Source organism: Sinohyriopsis cumingii, chromosome 7, assembly GCF_028554795.1.
Source record: "Sinohyriopsis cumingii isolate HCF-2022 chromosome 7, ASM2855479v2, whole genome shotgun sequence".
NCBI lineage: Eukaryota > Metazoa > Mollusca > Bivalvia > Unionida > Unionidae > Sinohyriopsis > Sinohyriopsis cumingii.
Window position 1 is genome coordinate 59517603 of NC_142967.1, and position 20398 is coordinate 59538000.

Below are 20398 nucleotides of genomic sequence, written 5' to 3' on the forward strand. Positions count from 1 at the left end.
TGCTGCCATATTGATGGGCTCACCACCCTTGGTAATATTTTCAGCTCACATTTCTTACAAAAGAACAAATCTCACTGACACAAATGACTATTAGAGTTTCCAAAATCTTTGCATTCCATGTCTAACTTAAAATTTATATGGATAGGTTAAGATAACAACTAAAAATATATACAATATTGGGAGAAGTGTTCAACCACAGTGCTATAGGAATACCATCTTGAAAGCATTCTCAAGACCTATCAGACAATTTTGATTTGGACAGACCAAATCCCATTACCTAAAAAATAATTTGTCCTGGATTTTAACATGGCTTAATTCAGATAAATTTGAGCCTTTTTCCCCAGCCTCACTAAAGATCAGAAAGTTTGGTGGCCCTTACGATGCAGCCAGGTTTTGTAGTCTAAAATAGGTTGCCATCATTTCCATTATTGGGCAGTCGGAGGGTCATCATACAGTCCCTCTCTATGATGAACCTGCTGAGAGCAGGAGCCATGCAAGACCCTGTCTGTGCCCCCAAGCATGAAGTGCTCAGAGACAAGTCATGGTACATGCAGTCTGCTCTTTATCCTAATGAAGGCCAGGAAGCTAGCTCAAGCCCTCTCTTCATGGCTGAAGTGGATTACATGCTTGGTGAACTCTAAGGTCTCAAAAGACCAGAGTCAACTCATGGGGATTTCAGCTGATGAAATTAAGAGATGCATGTAGTTGAGATAGAGAAGGGTTCTGATTCAGATATTTGCACATACATACAATTTTAAGTAGCCATAACTGTCATTTGTGTGTGTGTGTGTGTGTGTGTGTGTGTGTGTGTGTGTGTGTGTGTGAGCCAAAATTGAGAGAACATCTTACAAGACAAAACTATTATCTTCATATATAGAGAATTGACATAAAAAAAAGTAATTTTTCATATAATATTGATGCTTGATTCAATTAGGCAATTTTATATCTAATAATATTCATAATATAATCTTCATCATCATAAGCCATGTGCAAGTATCTACTGTGTTCCTTTTTCACCTGTGGCTGCCTATGACAAGATTTCCTTATTTCTCATGAAATAAACAACCTATGTCATCAACAACAACAATAAAACAAGCTCTCGTGCATCAATGAAACTGACCTTTTATTGATAGACAGGTGACTGTGTTTGGAAGAGAAACTTTGATTGGCTCCTTGAAAAAGCATGAATCATTTTGAATCAAGTTTCTCAGAGAATTATACTTAGACTCACTATAATTGGTTAAGTAGATTTATGCTTATTGCAGGCAACTGTGAGTAAAAATGGAGCATAGTGGTTTATCATACATGCAGGTTTGTGATGATGTCATGATATTTGCATGAAACAAACTACATTATACTTAGGAAAGCTTGTTCATTTCACATAACTTGAAAGTGTTATATATCACTGGATCCAAGAAGACAATTAGTCAGTCTACACCAAACAAAATCAAGATAATAATTAACTGATAAAAAATTGCTTTTGGCAGGTTGATGATCTAATGGAGGAATTTAAACAAAACATGGCAGAGCTTGAGAGGAAGAGAGGGCTGGAACAGGCAAGGCAGGCAAGGGTAAGCATACTTGATAAAATTGGTTGTGGAAAATAAGTTCAATTAAAATTTACTTGTATTTCCTCAATTGTACCAGACTGAAATCTTTCTGTGGTTAACCATTGTAGTGCAGGAGCCATATATTTATGGATAATATCACCTAGCTTGTATGTGGAAATCATATTTATAGTCAAACTTCACTTTATGATCAAACATTACCTTGCTCTTTTTGCAGATACCATATTTTTATGGCGTATGACAGTGACATCTATGGATATCCAGTCTTGATCAATCATTCATCATGTGCTAATAATATAATGGAGGTAACATGCATTATAGGTCATTATAGAGTTTGCATCATTGTAACAGTACATCAGCGAAACAAACATTACAACAGATGTATTTGACTGGGAAAGTCTTTGTCAACAGTAGACATTGATGTAAACATCATATGGTGGCTGTTAGTAGTTACATCATCACACCTGTCTCATAGACTGATTACCATATATGTGTATAAGGTAGCTCTAATTAGAATAAAGTTCATTAGGGCATAGCATGCAAGTGCAGAGATATAAATAGCAATACACCACTCCCTCGATAACTCACTCCCTGATAACTCGGAAACCTGCTTATAATGCTGGGTCAGGCGTGGATCCCATTTTTTAAACCAGAAAATACCCCAAAATTGATCCTTATTTCTTGAACTTGAAGAAAATCAATCATAATTGGGAACTGAAATGTTATATATCACTCATTTTATGGTCAGAAACAGTAGATGGGACCTGGAAATTTAATCAACATTTTTGAAATTATCAGCATTTAGTAAGAAGTCATATAATTGGTTACATTTTCTTTCCTAACAACATTCTTAGTACACCGTAATTAAAGATATTCAGGGAAATTTTAATCAATGGAAATGTCACTTGCGCCTAGTGTAGGCAATACATTAATATTTAAATGCCAATTAAATACATTTTATTAAGAAAAATTTGTTTTTCAATTCTATCTTATAGTTCCTCTTAAGTGTAATTATCATAAATACTCTGTGTATCTTAAATGTAAAATGTGTCAGTCTACCATATCTGAGCTATGTCCGCAAGCGTTTCTCTGAGAACCTAACTAAGTGCTGACCGTGTTTGGATAATTGACTTGCGGAAGTGTTTGTTGTATTGCTGCACTGAAGTAAAAGCTGGCCTCCTTTGTATTATCACAATGCTTATATCTTTTGAATCAGATGAAGCAGGTGGAATAAAAGAAAAGTTAAAAGGCATGCAAATCCTCCATACTTAAATTCTAGTGATCCCGGTCGTATGTCAGGTGAATTCACTTCAGTTGATCAATCAAACACTGTTATAAATGTTATTGTTTATGTAACATAAACTACCTTCAATTAACCAACTCATTCATAACTGTGATCAAAGATAGCTAGGCAACCAGGCAAAATGAATATTTCATAAAAGAAAGAGCTTAGTTTCACAGAGGTGTACCATTGTGGGAAAGTGAATTTCAGAGAGTTCCTGAACTGGCACTTGGAGATATCCTCAAGGATGATAATAATTTTCACTATTACTCCCAATAAGATTATGATCTCAATATTGTACTAATTTAACAATGCAAAAATTGAATTTCAACGTAGATGATTTTCTCATGAAATAAATGTCACTAGTTTTTGAAAAAATGAAATCTTAGCATTATAGAATCAAATACCACTCTGCAAACCAGACTAATCAACAAAACAAAAAGCAGTGACGTAATAAACATGTTTTCACATACACATGATGGTTCTTGAAACCAGTTGGAACAATCTTCTACATGTTGGGCATTTTGAAAATAAATGTTATTTATACAGAAAAATGAACAACTTCATTAGAAAAGCGCATTATTAACAATTATTATCGACATGACTAAAACAAGGATTCAGTCATTAAACATCCCAGTTCCCCAACCTGCCCCCACCCACTCCTCACTGTTTTCTCAATTTCTAAATTGATTTTTAAAATTGTTTAGAGGTCCCACAGTAACTTGTGCCCTCGCTTATAGTGCAGTCTATGTTCGTGGACCCCATTGTGCGTGAGTTATTGAGTGAGAGGTGTATGTTGAATTTTCCAAATTTGAGCATTAATTTTCTGCAGGAGTTTACCAAGTGTTACAACATAGCCGTCCCATTAAAAAACAAATTCAAGTTACACAAAATCAAGCTTAAACTCGTGGCCAAGTTTGTTTATCAATTAGTCTGTCATGTACAGAGTCTTTTCTTATATTGGAGGATGCATTGTATCACCAAGAGTGAGAACTGTAACAAGCTTGAAAGGGACAAATCATTCACTTTTTGGGGATGTCAGATAATGACTCCAAGGTATTCCTTTCATTGCCATGATGAGAGAGAGAGAGAGAGAGAGAGACAGCACAATGCTTTTCTCATGCTATAAAATTCTTATTGCTCTGCTTATCTGCCTGTCTCTCTTTCTCTCAACAATCCATGTTAAAAGGATCAAGACATTCATTCATTAGCTGAATTTTTGACCCAATAGATTTTTCTTTCATCAGTTTCATAAGTTAATTTTTACCAAACTAGTTTCAGAAGTCAGTCAATGAACATACAAAGCTGAATATATTTTGTTCTTTTTTGATTTTCCTAAAATGTTTGACAACTTAGAAGTTAAATAAAATGAATAAATAAAGCCTACCCTAATAAAATTTTGTACGAAAAGATTTTGATCCACTATTGTCATAGAATACAACATGCACATGAATTTTAAGGGAGAATAACATTTAATCCAGAATGATATGAAGATTTCAAAAGCAAATTATGACCATATTATAAACAAAAAAGTCTTGCATGAAAATGTAATCCATTAACAGTTCTCAAGAGTTTCATTATTTTTTTAAAAAATTGCTATAACAAATGTCCTAGACTAATACTTAAGCACTTAGGTAATAAAAGATTGCTCTGCTTTCCTTTACATAATAAAATTTTCTGTGAGGAAAACTGCTTAGTCTTGGCACCATGTTAAGAATAATAAATTGACAGTTATTTAAATGTCAAACTCGTGCAATTTAAAAAATGTGCATGTAAATTCTTCAAATTCCATATAAGGATCTTAATAAAAGTGTTTTATAAAATATTTTACTTTAAATTTGATATGCACAATATATGAAAAATAACTACCTGCAATTCAGTAAGGTTGATATATAAACTTGGAATTTTGTGCAATTCTGTATGGTCCATGGATAAAGTTAGCCTTTTGTTGTTTTCACTCTTTATCACCTTGAAAACTTTAGATACATTTAAATAAAATACTGATCAATCCAAAAATTTCAATGCCCACCAGCAGAATTTCATCAACAATAATTATTTTGCATACTTGATCACATTCATAATCTGTTAAGATTGTTGCTGAGAGATTTATTTTATTTCAGATATTTTGTGCAGATTGCAAGTATGGATCATCAGTGAAAACCTCACAACTCTTGGTCTTTGATTCATAATTAATGAGAAATAATTATGTTAATGCCTGTACTTTCGGTAAAAGTGATTTTCTATTTCAGGCCTCTCATTATATCTACAGCTTCATTCAAAGAATACCTTACAACCAATGTCACTTACATAGATGTGTACTGGATGCAAAAGAGCTCCCATTCAGTGTTGTAAACTCACATTGCAATTCTGACATACTGTCATTTATTTCAGCCTAAATTTGCCGGCAAAGATCAAAGAGCTAACTTAGCTTTGTAACACACTGGCAGTTCTTAGCTGATGTTTAGTACCATATGTAACTGAAAAATATTACACCATTCTATTGTGTCAAGAGAAGACAAACTGATGGCTGTGATTATACTGCTGTATCTTATGTTATTACATTACAGACATTCAGATGCAGACACTATAGAATATTACGAAAATAAATATGTAAACTATTTCTAAAACTAGCTGTACATTAAAAGATTTGTTACAAATAAGATCTTAAAACAGCTTGAGTTGTAAAGAAAGTTATTCTAAATCTTTATTTTTGTTATATATTAAAGACTGCATTAATTGTAAAAAAATATTAAGGAAATCACAGAAATAATGTATCCAATGCTAGTGATATGGATTCACTTGGTATGCTAATCGATTATAAAGGAAAGGTATGACATAAATAAGATTCAGTAGTGGAGCTGGCAATGTTTATTTATTTAATATGAATCTAGAAATAACCCTAAAAGTCATTAAATCTTATGAATGAATTCCTAACCTTTTGAACATTTTTATAATTTTGAACATTTTTTATAATTTGAAAGAAAAATTTATTTTTGTTTCTTTTTGTATGATGTAAAAAATAATGGAGTCCACTACAGTTGCTGTTAAAACTGCAGATGGACTTTGTGTCATTTGTTAAATTTGTCATGTTTATAGAAATACTGTGTTAAATTTATTCTTGCTAGCAATATTAATTGCTTATAGATCTTTACATAAAAATCTTCAAGACATCTGCCTTTCAACAATTTTCAAATGAGTAAATTAGTTTTCCGTTATTCTAACTTATTTTGACTTCATTGCATAAACAGTATTTTCTTCACACTACTACAAGATAACCAATATAATTTTCTACATGTATAATAATTAGTATTAATTAATAAAAATGCTGTATTTAGTTGGATTAAAGATTCTGCCAACAATATTATTTTAAAATGTCTTTTAAACCTTTGAAATAGCAACTTAACTTTTGGTTGCTAAGGCAACCAAAGTAAATCTATATTTATTTTTCATTCTCAGTACGATTAGTATTGGTTCCTTATCAGTGAACCATAAGTAAGTTAATAAAATTATATTTTATATGAAGAGCATTTGTGAATAATAAATAACACTACAGAAATATTGCAAAATTTAAATGGACATGTGTGAAATCAAAGTTTTAACTATCTGCAGTGACCTAAAAGTAATGAATTGAGGATATAAGTGATATGTAAAAAAAATATTAACTGTCATGTACACATTCTGAATAACTATATTTGATGGTAAAACATATGTTACATTAGTTTTTTTGTTAACAAATACTTTTCCACCCTTTTTCTCTGTTTGGTTGATATGGTAACCATGAACACACATCAATTTCATTGGCATTTTTAGTGTTAGCAATCTGCATTCATATATGTATCACTTTGTATAATTTCACCTCAAACTGAATATATAGACTAGTTTTGAAGCTTTTATATGGATTTGGCTCAAAAGGTCAGCATTGTTCTGAAACGGTTTAGTTAATGCAAATGAAGTAGTTTGAAACAAATTAGCATTGGTAACAAGGTCATGCAAAAACAACACCCCACTTCCAGGGTTAAGAAAATATGTTGGTGATGTAAGTAGGCTAAGGGCTGTTTCATTTAAATCTACCTTGAATTGGGTGACACCATTTTTTAAAAGGTTTCACCAACAGAACAAAATCAGAAATACATAGAAACAAGGAATCAAAAAGGTTATAAGTCCACACCTAGAAAAAGAAAATGTGTTCCACTGGCATAGGTTGATTTAAATGGAATAGCCATAAATAAATAAATCACCCGTACCGGGATTTAAAAGAAATCCACACTGGTGTGGCATAAGATTTATTTGGGGACTGGACATCCCAATGGTAACTTGCCTGCTTTGCACCTCTGTCATTCTGGTTTGGAGCCTCTATTTTGGCATGTACAAATGTACATGTTGGTCAGTCAGAGGTTCTGTTTTGCCCTTGATTTTTGTGTCCTCTACCTTAATAATCATCTTATCTCCACAAGCAAGTCATCTAGAGTTCTTCATTAGTATTGTGAGAACGTTCAGCACAAGCAGCTCAAAGTAAATGCATGCAATGTTTCTTTAAAACTCTTTACCTCATAGAGTGTATGGCTTTTAAGCCCTTCGATACACATGTAGCAAAGTTACCCAGTGCAGTGCGACATGAATAGAACACCTGTTACCTATTCGACTCCTGTCTGTTAACTGTTAAGCAGTGTAGTGTATGTTACGTTTAACAGCAATTTTAACCATTTTACATTTTTGATACACATCTATTATGTATGGAAAAATTTAAGAGTAAAGCCCAGTCATTATAGCTGTGTAATTATTTTTCATGGAATAATTTTTTATGTGCTTTAAAATCTTGAGAGAACTTGTTCACTGTCAAGTCAGTGAAGCCGCGTGACCAACCGTGGCTGCCATTTCTCATACTTGAAATTTACAAGTTTTTGTCCACGTCTACATCACTAAGTCAACTGAATTTGATAATTTATAAAAACTAATTGCTGCCTACATCAATATCAGAGTCTTTACCCAAGTTATTGAAGCTTTCATAGTTGTGATTCTAATCGTGAAAAGTACTGAATGAAATCTGCGACCTCCATTTTAGAGTGTGGAGAATATGACCCAGTTACTTTAAATAGCAGATTTCAACCAGATCATAAACAGCATGATCTGACATAATGGTCATTCACAGCAATGAATGAGGTATCTAATAGGGGGTTTTCCCCAAAGGTGGCACTACAAAAACCTGCTAAAAATGACTGATGTTTACAGCAGGCATCAAAAGGCACTTGTATGTGAATCAGGTAGAGGTGTCCAAAAGTGCTTGTATGCAAATCAGGTAGAGGCGTCCAAAGACGCTTGTATGCGAATGGAGTAGAGGCATCCAAAGGTGCTTGCATGAGGTAAAGTGTTGATTGACATGTTTCTTTATGTGCTTTCAGGTATTAGCAGAGAGACTTGAGAAGCGCCGTAAGATTCTTGAGCTGCAAAGACTTCAGGAAGCTCAAAACCAAGAGGCATTGTCTGAAGAGGTAAAAGCCTTCCATGAGCCATTGGACAAGCTTCTTAGTGATGGGAAAATAATTGAGAGACAGAAGAATGAATTACTGGACCAGTATGAAAAGGATGTGATAGCCATTCAAAAAAGTCATGAAATGAGTATGGATTTTGATTGATATTATTTCTGTGAATTGTTTTAAACTCTTCTGGTGAAAGACCAGGAGAACTTATGCAGTGGTCTGTTGCGCTGTGTCTGTTCATTTGCAATTGTGAGTTATCATTTTTTTTTCTATACCCCAGCATGGATGATTATGAAGTACATACATATCATTGCTGTAGATGTTACCAATCTGGTTAATATTGAGATTTCTGACGTAATAGAGATCTTGCAGACACTAATACAAGGTCATGTTCTATTGATCTTTTTCTTTTTAAAATTCACCCGTCAAATTACATTGGTTTCAAACCTGTCTGGCAGATAACAACAAGTTTCAGTTTTAAATAAACTTTCAGATAATCTGATAGTCAGATGTTCCACAAAGATCAGTTTTTGGACCATTTTCTTTTTCTTGCACATCACTGATTTACCATATCGCATTGAGCTATCCACCAACACTGTGTTTGCAGATGACATGACATTATATCAACAGGCCATGAGAATAGCACTAAGTTAAATAAAGATTTGGTACAAATAAATAATTAGTATGAGCACAATGGTATGAAAATAAATGCAGCCAAATCAAAATCCATGATCATAGGTAGTCAAGCAAGAGTAAAAGCTGAGGAAAAATTACTTCAAAGTAATGCTGATAGGAATGGATATACAACAGCCTGAAAATGAAAACCTACTTGCATTATGATAGACAATATCTTGTGCTGGAAAATGCATTCATAAGATCACATTAAAAAGGTTAACTCACTGCTTTATCTCTTGAACAGAATAAAATCTTATTTCCCTCAAGAACAGAGAAAGATATTCTACAATGTATATATCATGCCACACCTTGAATGTTGTTGTTATGTCTGGGGTAATAGTGATACAGTAAATCAAGAAAGGTTACTGAAATTTTCAAAAAGAGTAGCTAGAGTTATTCTTGATGTTGATTTGGATACAGCATAAAGAAATCTTTTTAAAATCCAAAAGTTGCTTCCATTTCAGCAGTGAACTCAATTTCAAAAGCGTTTGCTTGTCAATAAAATCTTTACATGGTTTGGCTCATGATTATCTTCAATGAATGATGGGATGTGGAGGCATTCCGTCCCATCTGCTGGGGTGGTCTAGTCACCCCTGGTCCCTGACTGGTTTCATTATGTTTATAACTCAACAGAGGAAATTGATCTGGTTGAATCATTTGATCAACTAATCACTGTGTCTTTGTCACATTTTTTAACTACGGTAGTACATTGCTGCATTATTATGCACCATCTTATTTGCAGATCCAAGAATATTGACCTCAGCCAGAGAATATTTCTACAATCTCTATAATTGCCACAGATCAACATAAAATCACATTATGTCTTTGACATTTGGAATAAATATAACTTGGATACTTCCATGATTTATTTAAATTCAAAATCATATTACAACTTATTTACTTTCATATTTCATTTATATTAAATTTTTCACCTTTAAACATTTTATTTTGCTACCATAAGCTTACCCTGTCTAAACTTTTGTGGGAGACTTATGCTTAAACTATGAATATGTCCAGACTTAATGGTCATCATCAGCATCTCTGACAACATAATGTTTTTGGTTTAAAACAAGTGTTACAGAGAAAAAACTCTGTTGCTGTTGATCAAAAAAAGGGATTAATGAGGTGCAAAAGGAAGCATATTCAGCTGTATGATTTTTAATGCATTCCTTTTTTCCTCTTATCAGATGCTATGAGACAGCAACAAGATCTAGCAGAGAAGTTGAAAGAGCGTAGAGAACAGAGAATGAAAGAGCTGGCTGAGAAACATGAACAGGAGCAGTCTGAGCACTTAAACAAGATTGAGAAAGAAGTCAGTATGGAGGAATTTACTGAGGTACACCTAGACAGATAAACAGACATGAGTAGAGAGATGAATATTTGCTCTGTCATTGATGTTACCAGAAAAAGAAATAGACAGGTATCATTTTTCAGTGACATGATGTGGTGGTCAACATCAAGATTATTAATGTCAACTGTCTTAAGAATTTTGAGTTTTAAGTTTTTGAAAGTCCAGTGTAACATAATCTTAGCACTGTTGGCAAACAAGACATAGAAGAGGAACCCTGTATGAAATTTTCCAGGCAGACGTAAGGCAGATTTCAGATGGGTTTTTAAGCACTTTCTGCCTAAGCCATAATTTCTCATATTAAGGGAGCTTAGGCTAATTTCAAGTGGAATTCAGGTGGCTTCAGGAAGGAATTTTAGGTGAAATATGCAAATTAGTTGTTCTAATATTCCGCTTCAATAAAAAGAATCCATCTATGATTTCCACCTGAAATAAAAATCCACCTAAAATCCTGTACAAAATTTTCCAGTAGGAATTTTGGTGGATTTCAGATGGGTTTCTTAAACGTTTTCTGCCTAACCATAAACTTAAGCTTTGGCAAATTTCAAGGGGACTTTAGGTGGATTTCTGGTGGAATTTTAGGTGAAATATGCAGATTAGTTGTCCTAAGATTCCGCTTAAACAAAAAAATTCATCTAAGATTTCCACCTGAAATAAAATTCTACCTGAAAAAATTCCTGCCTGAAACTTCCACCTGAAATAAAAATCCAACTAAGGATTCTGTCTGAAAAAAAAGACTGCCTAAAATGTCTACATAAATATCATCCAATAAAAACTCTGCTTCAGATTTCTGTTAAACTACCTAATGATTCTTAGACATTATTGGAAATCAATGATAAATATTCACAATAATTTTTAAAATTGATCATAAATATTATTTTGACAGACTTTATCAAATAAGATTTAGTTTTTTCATGTCCTCATTTTTTTCTTGTGTATAAAACCTAATCCGTGATGCCATCATTTAAGTCTTTTTCATTTCACTGAAAGTTTGATGAGATTTCACACATATTTCAACCAAACTTTCATTGAAATTTTGGTGAGATTTCACTAAATTTTCACTGAAGTATTTGTGAGATTTCACAAAGAATCTTACCAAAACTTTCACCAAAATTCTGGTGAGGTTTCAAAAAAAAATTTGCCCAAAAGTTTTGGCGACATCTCTAACATTTTGTTGAAAGTTTTGTGAGAGTTTGTTAAAACTTCAGTGAGATTTCACTAAAATTTTGATCATTATATAGTATTTTACTGAAGTTTCAGTAGTTTTTCAGACATTTCAAAAGGTTTCAAATGAATAATGGATATGAATTAAACAGGACTTTATTAACCAAGGTGATATTTCAGTGTACATGAAACAAAATTGTACAGATGTTGTAATTATATGACATCCAAGGCAAGAACCGAGTGGTCTAAAGCGCTCTCCGTTACGGATCACTGCCATCTCACCTCTGTCTGTGCCGGTTCGAGTCTCGGATTCAGCCAATGTGGGTATGTGAGAAAGCTTGCCAGTAGCTTCTCGTCGGTCGGTGGTTCTTTCCCGGGTTTTCCTGGGTTCTTCCTCCACCATTAATACTGGCCGCCATGCATAGCCTATTGTGTGCTGAAAAATGGCGTTAAACCCCATAACAACAACAACAACCAAGGCAAGAGATATGGGAGTTAATAACAACAGCAACAACAATAATAATAATAATAATAATAATGATAATAATAATAATAATTAATAATAATCAAGATTTTATGAGAAGGTAACTCAGTTAGTTACAAAACTAATCTACCTTGAGGCCTTCTATCTGTTATGTACAATATATAAAGTACATACAACATGATGTGAACAATCTGGCTTGACACTAGTACTTAAGTGATTTTAAAACTCATAGTATCAAGCCTGGAACATATGCATAGGAATCTGTGGACACATAAATATATATAAAATATAAAATATTATCCTGCACTGAAAAATTCAACTGTGAAAATTATGCAGAATTACAGAGAAGAGTTCATTTGAGACATTATGAAAAGAAGAAATGCTAGGAGCCTGCCTTATGTCACTGTTGTACTGCAGACTAGATTGTGATTAACACATGGAGGTTTTTGTCATTTTCGCCTGAAAATCGAATAGGAAACACGTTTTGAAAGCTACTTCTGAATAGATCCAAAAACACCAAATCTCCGGTGATCTTTCAATAACATACTGCCTAGTTGTGTTAGAAACATCGTTTTTCATTGGCTATTTGCACACGAGCAGAAGGTAAAAAGCTGGATTTTTCAATTATTTTTTGCTAAACGGAGCCATTATTTTTTTATCAAGACCACTCTTTATTCCAAATGCCCATCTTATTCTACTTTTTGCAAAGGTTCATCTGTCTGTTTGCAGTTCATACCAGTTTGCCTTAAATCTGAGACCAAAAAGTCTCAAATCCGGACAAAAATTGGATTCTGACCACAGGCAAATTTTGGATAGAAATAAGTCAGGTCTAAAAATTGAGGGATTTTTATGTGTATTTTGTAGTGCAACTAGATATTCCAGATTATTTGGTATCATTGTAGAGCTACATCTGTCTACCTTTCTATAATACCACCCACTTTAGTGTATCATGCATGACCATGACGCTACAGAGCTCAGCAGTAGGCTACTACCTCCTGCCCCATTAAGTCGTCGCTAGGGGTTAATGTGTTAATGTACAAACTATGATGCTGTTGTGGTCTCTTGAATTAGTTGTTCCATAAGCAGACACGACAAACTTTTATCATGATATTATTACTCTTATTTTACACAACTGCTCTGGTGGCCTAGTGGTTAGAGTGCCTGCCTTGGATGTGGGAGGTCATGGTTTTGATCCCCAGCCAAGTCATACCAAAGACTTACAAAAATGGTACTAACAGCTGCCTTGCCAAGGGAAGGTAATGGGCAAGAGGTATTGCCCTTTGCCTATTGAAATAGACAACCAGAAAAACAATTTTCACCTTTTAATAATAATAATAATAATAATAATAATAAAGACTTTATTTAGAGAAGGTAGCTCAGTTAGTTACAGAAATAATCTACCTTGAGGCCTTGACTGCTCCATATGACTAGTATTTACAGCGTCTGCCTTGGAAGTGGGAAGTCGTGGGTTTGAACCCCAGCCAAGTCATATAAAAAACTTACAAAAATGGTACAAACAGCTGCCTCGCAAGGTGCTCAGCATTAAGAGGTTAGTGTTAGGACTGGTTGGCCTGGTGTCAGGATAATGTGGCTGAGTGGGACATCATGCTGCATACCTGTGGCATGATGCCCCAATGCTAGACATCACTATAAACTGCCAGGCTGCAGACATCGTAGCATTATGACTGAATAATTGTTAAAGCTGTGTTAAAATGTCCAGATCACACAAACACACACTCACACACTTATTTTACACTGAATTCTAACACAGCTAGAATATTTTGATAATATACACAATAATACCACGGATGATATTGAAGGATGATTCTACTTGTGGGGCCAAGAAAAATCCACAAAGATATGACTATCTTTGATAAACATGGGTATCTGGCAACAATATCAACAATTCCCACCAGTGATCTATACGTTTTCCCTCCTTAAGTTCTGGAAGTTAATTAGTATGCAGTTATATAACTTTGAAATCATCCTGGTTCAATTCTTGTCCTATTTAGCCTGTTAGCTGCTGCTGTAAAGCTCTTTTTGGCACAAAAAGCAAAATGCTTGTCCTGGCATTCAATTTTCATACAGACTGACCAATTACATTCCCGTCAACTTTGCATTCAAGCTATTCTCATTGCCACACATTTTTCAAATAGTTATTCAAACTCATATCCTGCACAAAAATTTGAATGGCCATGTTTAGCAAGCATGCTCATTCCCATCAGTTTCTGTTACATGACGATTCATTGGGCAAGTACAAGCTTTTGACCAATCAGAAAGCTCTTTACAGCGATCATCTGTTAAATAATATACGGAACAAATACTTATTAGAAAGCTTGTTGCAAAATGAGACTGTATAGAGCATTATAAAATAAAAAAACAGTTTCAGAGATGGTATTAAAAAATGGTCCATGTCGAGGAAAATCAGATTCAGGTCAGGTGAAAAGCAAAATTCTGCTTTGAAATGGAAAACAAGAAAACACTCTTGTATGAGGGCAGTTAAATCCAATTGAAGTTAAACAAAAATACAACAACAACAACAACAAAAATTTGAAAAAGAAATATAACAAGGAAAGATGTGGAAAGAAGTTATTGTTCCCAAAATGAAACATAAAATTACATCTATCACAAAAAGGAAATATAAATGTTGCTGAAAATCATTCAAATTGTACAAGAAAAAGAAAATAAATTTTATTATATCTTACTGATATTTTCTATTGAACTGTCAGTGATATTACAATCACAAAATATCACTATAGTTTCAGAATTTTTGGCAAACTCAGTGAATTTTCAATCACAAATTCTCACTGATATTTTCAGAAATGTTAGCAGAGTCAGTGAAATTTCAGTCACAAAATTTCACTGATATTTTCAGAAATTTTGGTAAAATCTACTAAAATAATATCATTAATAATTTTAGTGAAAAAAGGACATTTTGAGTGATTGTCAAAAACCTTTCACTATGATTTCGCTGAAATTTCAGTCACATTTTCACTGGGGTATGATTTTTCTAGAACATATTTTAACAGGAAGCAAAAAAAAATTTTCAGGGTAAACATCAAATCAAGTCCAACATCCACCTTGCACCAAAGTTTCTAAGTCCAAAGATTCATCTGTGCTTGTAGTTCTTTTGATAAAGTTCAAAATTATGCCTAACATTTCTGCTAAAATCAGTCCAAAATCCATCTTAAAGTAGGAAAATGAACTGGACAATCAGAACTTTTCTGTCTAACAGTTATCCTTTAGGAGGAATATAAGAAATAGTATGCTTAACTATTAGACAGATTCAGTCTGTCACCTTAACCATATTCTGAGTCTGGCTAAAGTTTGTCTGAAATTTGAGGTTTTAGGCAGAATACACCCTGATTCCATCTAAAATTCAGGCAGAATATGCCTAAAAATTTTGTATGGGACACCCACCCTCTGCATCAAAATGGATGTTAATTACTATTCCAATTATAGTGACAATCATACATTTATCATTGTGCATAGCATTCTTGGTCTCTCATACATGAATGACTGTTGAGGACAAAATGGTAGCCTAGATTAACTTCAGTAATGTTATTGCATGATCATTTCAATCAGATTTGGAACTACTTACATTTGACATATTTTTGAATTGCAAATGTTGTCTATTATTAAAGTTTGAAAAATATAAATATGTGTACATAATATTATATTTTAAGCATTCCTGGAAATAAAACAAAAAAGATCAGGTGCTTGCTCTCCAATTCTCATGCAAGTAAATCTATTAAAATTGTAACACCTTTTGACTGTTATTTTTATTATTTTTTCACAATCTTAAACTACATAAAATCCCCCCAAATTTCACACACTTACTTATAAGAGGTGAATTGAATATTTCAGGTGAAAATATTGCATTGAAAGTAAGTTTTTAGAGAAAATGTAAAAGTATATTGTTTACTTTACTTTACTTTGCACTGAAATTTTTACATCAGAAAATTGACAAATGAAAAAATGTTGACTTTGCTTTTTAAAATGTATATAATGTTTTAAAATTTATTTGAAAAACGTGTCCTGCATAGCTAGATGGACCAGTGTTACTGCATTCTCTCATGCTGATACACCAGTGGCCAAGAAAAAAATCTCCAGTTCTACAGCAATGCCTGATTGACTGGGCTTTAAAAATGGGTTAAAAATGATAAGAATACCACTGTATGGAAAAAAATGCAATCATGACATGTGCATGCTACACAAGAGTTTATATCAGCAGTGCACATTGCTCTCTTTTTATAATGTTAATAAATGTCTTCACATTATAATTGAGGGAGTCTTATATAGAGGGGTCTTCCAGCAACATTGTTTCATAATAGTGCTTAAAATACCAAAAGTAGGTATTTAATAATGTCAGATCTTATTTTAATTGGTAATGGGAATTTACTAAAATTAATTGAAAAATTTCAAGTGGTAATGATTAAACAAAATTAAAACAATTCAGTGGAATCTTAATGATCATACATACATTATAGGAAGCAGAGTGGTATACTGAGGGGCCATGTAAAAGTTGTTTGTTAAATGTTATTTCAGAATTATCCTGACCTGGTAAAGAAGCAGCAGCTAGAACTTGAAGAGCTCCAGACAAAACTTGACGAGACAGAGATACAACAGATGGAGAAAGTTAAAATGGTAAACTTTTTTCATTGTTACCTCCCCTTAAAAGTCCAAAATGTTTTTTCCCATAGCACATTGTTTAGATAATAAAGAAATTTTTAAAAGACATTTTTAAAAAGCAAAAGAAATTGCAGCTGTTATTTTACTTCTAATATATAATCTTTTTGTACTGACAGTTACAAAAAGGGAAGGTGGATTTCAGAAACGAATACTTCAAGGTGTTGCACCTTTTTATTTGTATATCAAAATTTAGGATCAGTTAACTTTGCCTTGGGTCAAATACATAGAAAATTGTACAGCCTTTCAGTTTCTTAGTGTAGAGAAAACTATCAGTCATTTGTTGAGTATGCTACTTTTGATACTGTAATACCTTCTTTTTTGTTTATAGAGTTTGAATTACATCTAATTGGATAGGTCTGCTTTTTGTCACAAACTAAATTTTTGTAATGAGAATATAGTCGAAATTACAGTACAATTTCGAAATGTGTAGTCATGCTTGAGAACTCATGACATGGCTAATGTAATTCGGATTTGCAGAACTAAGAAAGTACATTTTGAGGAAATTCAGGATGTAAAACTATATTTTTTGCCATTCTTATTACCAGCTAAAGGAGACAGCTTATGCCTTGTAACTTGCATGCTATTTTGTAGGGACCCAGCAATTTTATGAAATCTGGCGTGTATCACCAAAATCCAAGACATTGTATCAAAAAAGTTAACGCGGAATGTAGCAAAGCAGCTGGGATGTGGCCGTCCACGAAACATCTGCTTTAGTTCATCCAGAAACAAATTTAATCAACCAAAACATAAAGCCTCTGCTACATGAGTGTACATGATTTGTTTACAGAGTAGTTCCTAATACACTATTGAGCACACTTATCCTGAACGTGAGTGCAATATGAAGGTGTGCAATATTATAAAATACTGAACGATTCTGACAATGTAAAGTTAATGGCGAAAAAAATGAGCATATAATAATATGAGTTCTTCACCATGTACTGTTATTGTTTTGGGTAAAAAAGATGCTTTGAAATTGGAGATCGAAGGCCAGGTTCACTATAACTGAAAAAATATAAGTGGTTACCACAAGGTAACATTATTGGTAACATTTCTGCATCATATACCTGGACAGTACATTGATGATGACCATAAGATGGAACAAATTATGATATGATGTATGTCCATATTTCCACTGTACCCTATTTCATTTCTTCAAAATAAAGATTTCTCCATCTCCACCATCTACTGTTACCAAATGTTGTGAATAGCTTGCACTTGCAGTAAGAAAATAAGTCTGTTGGCTTTAGTGTCATAAGGTCAAAGGTCAGGGTCTCTGACTGTAGAAATATGGTTTCTGCAAAATAGCATTAGTTCTACACCACAAATCTGAATCAAACTTTGAAAATGGCTTCAATCTGAAGTGAAGAAGGGTGTAAATTTTGGTTTAAAAATAAAGGTTACTGTGACTGATTTTTTTGTTTGGTATTTTAAAACACAGCAACACAAGTAGGTTATGTAGTTCTGAGGCAAGTGCCATTCTGAAGGACATATTGTATTAGCTGAACAAGGCTGATCAGATTTGTAAGATTTGAACCCACAGTTGCAATTTCATCATGCTAAACACTGCACTGTCATGGCTTCTGTAACTGAAGGAGGAAATATAGCTTCCACACAATGACATTATTCTGCATTTACATTAAATGATCACATTACATTAAGATAACTTTCACTCTGAGCACCATATGCTAAATATCCTCCAGATAGTCCAATTAATTCTATCAAATTATATGCATTAAATTTCTTTTTTTCCAGTGGTACAGTAAGTAAAATGTTCTTTTATATGGTGTGTACAAAGTATTTAAAATTATTGTCCCAACCCATAAGAGTTGCTTTTCTTTGTCTTCTGTCAGTCACTTAAGTCATAATGGCACAGAGGTTAGCATGATCGAATTGCAACTTTTGGTTGACAGTAGTATCCAGAATGAGGTGGGACAGGTCAGAGAAAACTCAGACTACTTGACAAATTTCTCAACCTCAGATGAACTTTGCCTTGTCCCTCAGAGTGTACATGTGCATTATGTTGTTCCCACTTAGCAACATAATACAGCAAAATAAAGTTAGAATTTTTATTATGTACATTGAAATGACTTTACATGCTAATTTATAGGAATATAATCAATCTTATTTCATGTGATACATTTTATGGTTTTGTACATGATCATCTTTTCTGACTTTGATGTTTTTGGAGAGTCTTGGAAGAGAAACATCTTTAGATTTGGAAAATGCATCTTTTATGATCTAAAATGTTCTTTATGATCTAAAATGTTCGTTAATTCCATTCAGTAATGGTCATATGTGAACCTTGAAAAAAGTATATTCAAACTGGATAAACCCTGGAAATGACCTGGAAATTTATCTTTAGAAAAGCATGGGAACCATGAAAATGACACTTGAATGATTGGCTGGCTGTGTGTGCCGTGCATGCTGAACATTATAAACATTAAGTCACCTCTTGTTACCACATTCAAGCTTAAGCGAAGGCTTTTTTCCAGTGATCCTGGAAAGTCTGAATACATTTATATTTATCATAATTTCCATCCTTTTTGACCTGGGATATTTTAAGTTGTCCAGTGTAACTCATAGCAGATGAATTTTCTATGCTTAAACTTGTCTAGAACATATGGTAGTCCAATATGACTGATGATTAGATTTAACTGTGGCTCAGAACAGACAAATGTTTGATTGACAAAGATCAAGGTTAGACTAGTGATCAGTGTATTCATGCTAAGTTTGAATATTTCCTGTCAAGTTTTACACCACCAGTCTCACACAATCATTCAACTTCTACTTGCATCGGTGCATTTTATGAATTTTTTTCTATGTTATAAGTATTAGAAAGCACATTTTCTTCAATGTATTCAAACAAATAAGGAATATTAAAAGTCCTGGACCTCAGATTACCATCATTTTCAGGCCCTGCACTTGTTTATTTATTGTCTTTTGTTGCAGAAATGACAACATAGTGCAACAATAAATACAAAAGATTCAAAGTACATTAGACTCTCAATAAGTGGCAGCCCTCAGGATCGAATGTTCTGCCAATTAGCAAAGTCGGCAGATTATCTGGCAATCATTAAAATTTTAATAAAAGAACACTAATTCATGCATATTTATGAGTACAGTGCATAGGTGTAATGTAAATACCATATGAAAACAAGAAAAAAGACAAGGTTTGAAAGACTGCCAATTACCCAGTGCCACCAGTCATCAAGCGGAAATTAATAAGAGTCTGCTGTAGTAGAAGATATTCACAAAACATGCCTGATTTGTAGCAATTGTTCTTCATCACACACTCTTAAAGTGTCTGCAGTGTGGACAGTGAATAGATGACCTAATGTACTTTGAAACATCTCAAGGGCTTTGGCAGGTCTCATGGGGGATGCTGAGATGTTCCTGTCACCCCTGTGGTTGGAATTGAGCATGCTGTCTCTAATAAATAATACGTTATTGTTGAGATTGTCAATGACAGAACTGGAAATGTTTCAGAACCCCATTCAGGATAAGCCTTATTAGCTGTGCCCACATGGCATGACAATTCTCAGTCAAATCTTACCCTGATTATTGGGGACTGAATATGTAGAGTTTTACTTATCTCAGCCCATAATACACAATGTCCCATATCCCATCCATGCACAACAATGTTCTTGCTGGACATGAGGGTGTATTATTCAAGTCATTTGGATGGAAGGGGCCCAGACAGGCCATAAT

The 20398-nt window shown here is 33.6% G+C and overlaps 1 protein-coding gene across 2 annotated transcripts in view; it reads left to right on the forward strand.

Moving 5' to 3' along the window:
* The window catches only part of LOC149795344 (uncharacterized), a 188925-nt gene that overhangs the window by 70120 nt on the left and 98407 nt on the right, over positions 1-20398 (forward strand). For both annotated transcript variants that reach the window (XM_089965113.1, XM_089965115.1), the window contains 4 exons: positions 1488-1571; positions 8250-8466; positions 10190-10338; positions 16547-16645. In XM_089965113.1, coding sequence (XP_089821239.1) covers positions 1488-1571; positions 8250-8466; positions 10190-10338; positions 16547-16645 — 549 coding nt within the window. The remainder of the gene's footprint in view (positions 1-1487; positions 1572-8249; positions 8467-10189; positions 10339-16546; positions 16646-20398) is intronic.